Source organism: Mauremys mutica, chromosome 2 (assembly GCF_020497125.1).
Source record: "Mauremys mutica isolate MM-2020 ecotype Southern chromosome 2, ASM2049712v1, whole genome shotgun sequence".
NCBI lineage: Eukaryota > Metazoa > Chordata > Testudines > Geoemydidae > Mauremys > Mauremys mutica.
Window position 1 is genome coordinate 21,240,668 of NC_059073.1, and position 6,001 is coordinate 21,246,668.

The 6,001-nt window shown below is 41.2% G+C and overlaps 1 protein-coding gene across 6 annotated transcripts in view; it reads left to right on the forward strand.

Annotated features, from left to right (window-relative positions):
- CYRIB (CYFIP related Rac1 interactor B) overlaps positions 1-4,211 on the forward strand; it is a 151,657-nt gene extending 147,446 nt beyond the window's left edge. For all 6 annotated transcript variants that reach the window (XM_045004745.1, XM_045004748.1, XM_045004743.1 and 3 more), the window contains 2 exons: positions 556-626; positions 3,412-4,211. In XM_045004745.1, the coding sequence (XP_044860680.1) occupies positions 556-626; positions 3,412-3,475 (135 nt within the window). In that variant the 3' untranslated portion in view covers positions 3,476-4,211. The remainder of the gene's footprint in view (positions 1-555; positions 627-3,411) is intronic.
- Positions 4,212-6,001: the final 1,790 nt, after the last annotated feature.

Below are 6,001 nucleotides of genomic sequence, written 5' to 3' on the forward strand. Positions count from 1 at the left end.
TGCACTGTCCTCCAACTTCAACTTTGCCCCCTTTTATTCTGTAATTGAAATGTGCTGTTGGATTTATACTATTGCATGTATGTTTTATTTGTTAAATGTGTATTTCTTTTGATGCATCTACTATTGTCCCATGGAACTTGGGCCAGGGTCAGGGGGTTTTATTCTGTATTGTTCTGAGCACACAGACAAAACAAGTATTAATTTTAAGAACAAACCAGAAAAAAACCCTGTGAAACCTTTTATATTGTCCTTAAGGTAAAAGTTTTTTCAGTTCCTTACAGCAGATTTTTATGTAGCTATTCCACTGCTTGTAGATGTGTGGAATTCTCAGTGTGATGGCAAACCACTAGGTAAGCCTTTCTACATTTAGGGAAGATTTCAGAGTACTAGATGTTTGCTACCTTTCTAATAGCCAGAAGAATAACATGTACATTTGTACTTTTCTCTACAGTCCTTTAAAATAGTTAAATGTTAGGCCTTGGGGAACTATTTTTTGCAAGTTATTTTTATATGGCATTCACATGATATAGAGTATTAACTTGTTTTAATTTCCAGATGAAAGGATGCATCAAAGTCCTTAAAGACCAGCCTCCTAACAGCGTAGAAGGCCTTCTAAATGCTCTCAGGTACTTATTTTTAACTTGAAACGATTTTAACGCGAATTTTTTAGACGGTGCTGAACAGAGAGACCTGGACGATGAAGTCTTTTATCAGTATAACAGATAAAAGATGAGCCTCTGTTCTGCAGGCTTCCTCACTAGTGTGGCTTGATCCTAACATGAAGTTGACTGCCTTTGTGGGTAAAGCAATAGTCAAGTCTTCAGGCCCATTCATTCCCTGCTCCCTGGTTCCGAATGCCAGTGAGCTTACCTGCTGTTAATCATGTTATTTTATGGTGTTTTTTTGGTTCAAAATTTGCATTTACTAACATGGAACTTTCATATGCCATTTGTATTGCCCATTTCCATAGCCAGTTAGCCACCTAACTGCACAACTGTGTACGTTAGGTGAGAGTTAACACTGGATAAAATAACAAGGAGTCCGGTGGCACCTTAAAGACTAACAGATTTATTTGGGCATAAGCTTTCGTGGGTAAAAAACCCACTTCTTCAGATGCATGGAGTGAAAATTACAGATGCAGGCATTATTATACTGACACATGAAGAGTAGGGAGTTACCTCGCAAGTGGAGAACCAGTATTAACAGGGCCAATTCAATCAAAGTGGATGTAGTTCATTCCCAGTAATTGATGAAGAGGTGTCAATTCCAGAGAGGCAAAGTTCCCCCTTCCTCGCGGCCTCAGCTCGCTCCGCTGCCTGCGCAATGCTCTGGGCGGCAGGACTGCGAGCTCCTGGGGCAGCGCAGCTGCAGAGCCGGGGCCTGACCCGGTGCTCTGTGAGGCCTGGTGGTGCGACTGGCTCCAGCCAGGTGGTACGGCCGCCTGTCCTGGTGCTCTGGGCGACACGGCTGTAGCGCCGTCAGCCACCAGTGCTCCAGGCAGCGCGGTAAGGGGCAGGGAGCTGGGGAGTTGGATAGAGGGCAGGGGAGTTCGGGGTGGTGGTCAGGGGGCAGGAGTGTGGATAGGGGTCTGGGCAGTCAGAGGGCAGGAAACGGGGGTTGAATGGGGGCAAGAATTCCCGGGGGCAGTAGGAAGTAGGGGGGGTTGGATGGGGCAGTCAGGGGCAGGGGTTCTGGGGACGGTCAGGGAGAAGGGGTGGTTGGATGGGGCAGGGGTCCCGGGTGGGGGGAAGTCAGGAATATGGGGGGGGGCTGGGTGGTGTGGCGGGGGGCAGTCAGTGGCGGGGCTTCTGGGGGCTGTCAGGGGACAGGGAACAGAGAAGTTGGATGGGGCAGGAGTCCTGGGGTGGCTATCAGGGAGCGAGAAGCAGGAGGGGTCGGATAGGGGATGGGGCCAGGCCACGCCTGGCTGTTTGGGGAGACACAACCTCCGATAACCGGCCCTCTATACAATTTCGGAAACCTGATGCGGCCCTCGGGCCAAAAAGTTTACTCACCCCTGTTGTTGATAGATACTTGGGAAAATGGTGGTCAGGGGGCGGGGGTGTGGATAGGGGTCTGGGCGGTCAGAGGGCAGGGAACATGGGGGTTGAATGGGGGCAGATGTGGCCCTCAGGCCAAAAAGTTTACTCACCCCTGTTATAGATAGATACGTGGGACAATGGTACACCTCAGTGCGCAGTAGATTCTTTAGTAATGCAGGGGTGCACAACTTGCAGCCAGAATGAATATTTGAGCCAAAAATATCTACTGGATTAGAGGATCCTAGTCAGCTTTTGTAGTCAGAAGTTTTGATGTGCCAAATATGTCCTAAATGAGTAAGATGTGGCCAGTTTCAATTTGTCCTCCAACTCATGCTGCATCAGTGGGGATTTCCTCTTGTCCCCTGTGGAAAAGCCAACTCCTCCCCCACCCCGCAGTCAGTAGATCTCCTGAAAGCTGTTCTCCACAGCTGTCCTGTTGCTTTGAGAAAAGAGCTAGCAGCAGCAGCAAGGGCTGCATGGTAGCAGCCTTAAATGGGGGAGGTAGGCCCCTAAATGTTCATGCTGCTTGAATCATGGTTAAAATCTACTTTGGAAATTTGAGAATGTCAGCAGAAGAGTCCACTTAGTGGCTGCTCCATTCCTTCCACCTCCAGAAACCTTCTGACACTTCAGCGGTGGGGCTTCAGAAGATGAGCTTCTCAGGTCCTGAGAAAGGGGGAAGAATCAGAAGCATGCCCCCACTCATCAACAAATACTTGCCATTTACCCATATTAAATGTTTCTTCCACATTTTCCAAATTTAGGAACTATTGTAAATATAAATGTTTAGTTCAATGTTACCTACTGCATTAAACAGAATTCAGGAATAAGAAATTCTATAAGTAGCCATTTGCTTACAGTAGGAAATTCCCAAAACTTATGTCTTTACTCAAGTAGAGCATCATCATCAAACCTTAATCTCAGTCCAGACCTACACATTTTAGATGTCGTTGACTGACAGTTTAACAGTCTCTAATGTGTCAGTGTTCCTTACTGATTCTAGTCTATCCAACTCAAAGGAGAGCTGAGGTTTTTACCCAAATCCATGTATGTATCCATTTAAAATCTCCTTTAGTAACAGAACAGTTGGACCATAAGCATGAGTAGCATTATCTGTTGTTTAGTATTTTTATCAGTTTAATTTTCTGAAAGAAATATGTTACTTTCAATAAGAATTACTGCACTTTTCTAGTTAGGAAGTACATAAATAGATCTCCCAATCATTGGTGGGAGTTGACTGTAACTAAACAATAAATTTGGTATTGTTCCGTCAATTACTTGCTTTGTCTATTGTAGAAGAACAGAATTGTAAGTGTGCTTTTGTAAAAATAAATAAATAAATAAAAAAATTTTTTTTTTTCATTTTTAGGTACACAACAAAGCATTTGAATGATGAGACTACCTCCAAGCAAATTAAATCTATGTTGCAATAACAATTACCTGGAATTAGCACCTGCTGTAAACAGAAGACAGTATTCTGCAATGACTGAGATGCACAGATTTTTTTTTTTAGTGATTGCAACTACTATCTCATTCATTCTTGCTTTTTATTTTCTTCTCTCTTCCTCTTTTCCCTTTTTAATCACTTTCTTGTTCTTAAGTAAGCTCAGACTTCTTTTCTGTGCCAAATCAATGAAAATGATCAACTCTGGAAGGTATTTGTACTTTTCAGAACAGCCATCTTTAAGTGGCAGCTAATTATGCGTTGCGTTTGGATTTCTCTGTACTGGGGAAAGTTCTGTGACTTGAACTAAATATTTTTAAACTTGTGGTTTTTTCTTTTTTTGAAAAACTAATATTTAATATTGCTTCTTCTGCATGGCAAAACTGCCTATTTCTGCTATTTAAAAACCCCTCGATGACTTCATTTTCTATTGCGGCTTATTTTCATGTGCAACCATGAGGAAACATAAAAGCAGATTTGTTTAAATTAACTGTGTTTGTACGAAATGGTACTCAACACAAAAAGTTTTTTTAAATAAGTAAAGACTGTTTTGTTTAAAAGTTACGTTTGCATTTTGACTCATTTTTGTAAGGATGTATGTTGTATGTTTAACCTTTAACTAACGTTAAAAAATGTGGTGTGTGCGTAGCAAAATTACGTATGCATGTTCATGTCAAATGATTGGCTGTGGATAAAATAATAAAAATCAGCTTTCATTTTTCTAAGTGTGGTTTGTTTTACCAGTGTTTTGAGTGAGACGTCTCCATGATTTTTTTGGCTTTTTACCAGAAAAGTAAATATATAAATTTTATATAGTGAAAACTATGCTGCTGTTTCATTACATGTAATCAGCTGAAATGGAATCAGTGCTTAGTTAAGCCTAACATGGTCTGTTAGGGTCCCTGATTTACAATATATGGTATGGTATGGGTTATTTCCTAATCCCATTACAATCATACAAGCAAGGGATGGGAAAAAATCATGTTAATTCAGCTAGTCCAGGAGTTTTTTTTAACCGAGCAGCCCAAAACATCCCAGTCTTCTTTCACTGTGTCCCATAGTCATTTGTGCTCTCCCAGTAAAGAGCAATGAAAAAAACTTACAATATGTATTTTTTTTTAAATTTAAACAGTGTGTGTGCTAGCACTGTTCAAAACACTGTTCCCCCCCCGCCCCAAAATTAAAGTCTGTTCAAAATGGAGAAGACAGTACTCATGGGGACAGCAGAATGGAGAGTGCTTAGTTGAAATTGTTTTAATATTTGGTAATCTGTGGCAAAATTATCAAAAGATTAAAATAGGCATTTGCATAGAATAAACTGTGTTCTCATTTTAAAAAATCCTTCAAAATTTAACTCTTATACATGCTTATTGACAACTTCACAAATTGCACATTCCAAATGTAGTATTTAATTAACATAACTGTACCTTTTTATATTGTGAACCTTCCCAACTAGAAGGGATTGAAACACTTTTTTTAAAAAATAAAAGTTTATTCTGTAGAAAATATCTAGAAAATTTTCATGACTAAAGCTGTTTGAACTGATCAAAAGCATTGTTTGCTAGCAGTTTGAAATCTGTAAAGCTATTGTTAGCTTGACTATGATTGTACCTCATGTTTGTGAACATTCACATGAACAAGTCTTTGTTAATACAAATACTTGGGGAATGGCTGTTTTTGAACAAATACCCATATCCACATGCAAACAAGGGTGTCTGTGCAGGAATAATAGTACCTGCTGGCTGGTCTTCACTATCTGGTCTCATCTTGTCTTACAATTGAAGGCAGAAATACTATGCGACTCAGGTGACCCATCACATACCACATATTGATTGTCGAAGGAAGCTGGTTCCGAGCATCAGAAGGCTTAAACTGGTGACTAGATGTCAGGGATTCCTGCCAGGAGACCTGCATTCAAAAACAGCAGTCTTTGCTCTCAGATGAGAAGAAAGCTGCAAAACGGTCATACAACAAAATATTGGAGGGGTCACAGCAGAACCAAAACAATGAGATTTCTTTGGAGGAGTGAAGTCCCTAATCATGACTGTTTAGCTAGAAGAGCGCTGAATAAGTCAATTGCAGCTATCAGATTATGGAGAGTATGGGGCTCATCCTCTGCCTAAGATGCAATGTGCAAGCATAAAACCTTGTGATACAGAAAATGGTACAAAAGGCAAAAGCAACCCCTTCTCCAGGAGCACCTTCCTTTGTGTTTGCCTGGTCCCTATTGGCCCACCCCTGGGCAGCATGGTTGTCCTATAGAATTTTTCCCAACATGAGAAGGGGAGATGGATCTTTAAATGTGATAGAAACAAGCAGCTGTGGCCCTCAAGTGATCATTTTGCTACTAACTGTGTTTGCTGCATCTCCTTCCATCCCAGCTAGTGAGTGCTCTTAACTTGTTATACTTTCCTCTAGTTTTCTTTCTTGCTGAAAGAGCTGACACATTCTCTCAGAACAATCCATGACCTTTTCTTATAATACCAGATTACTTAGTGCCTTTGTTTTCCTTGAT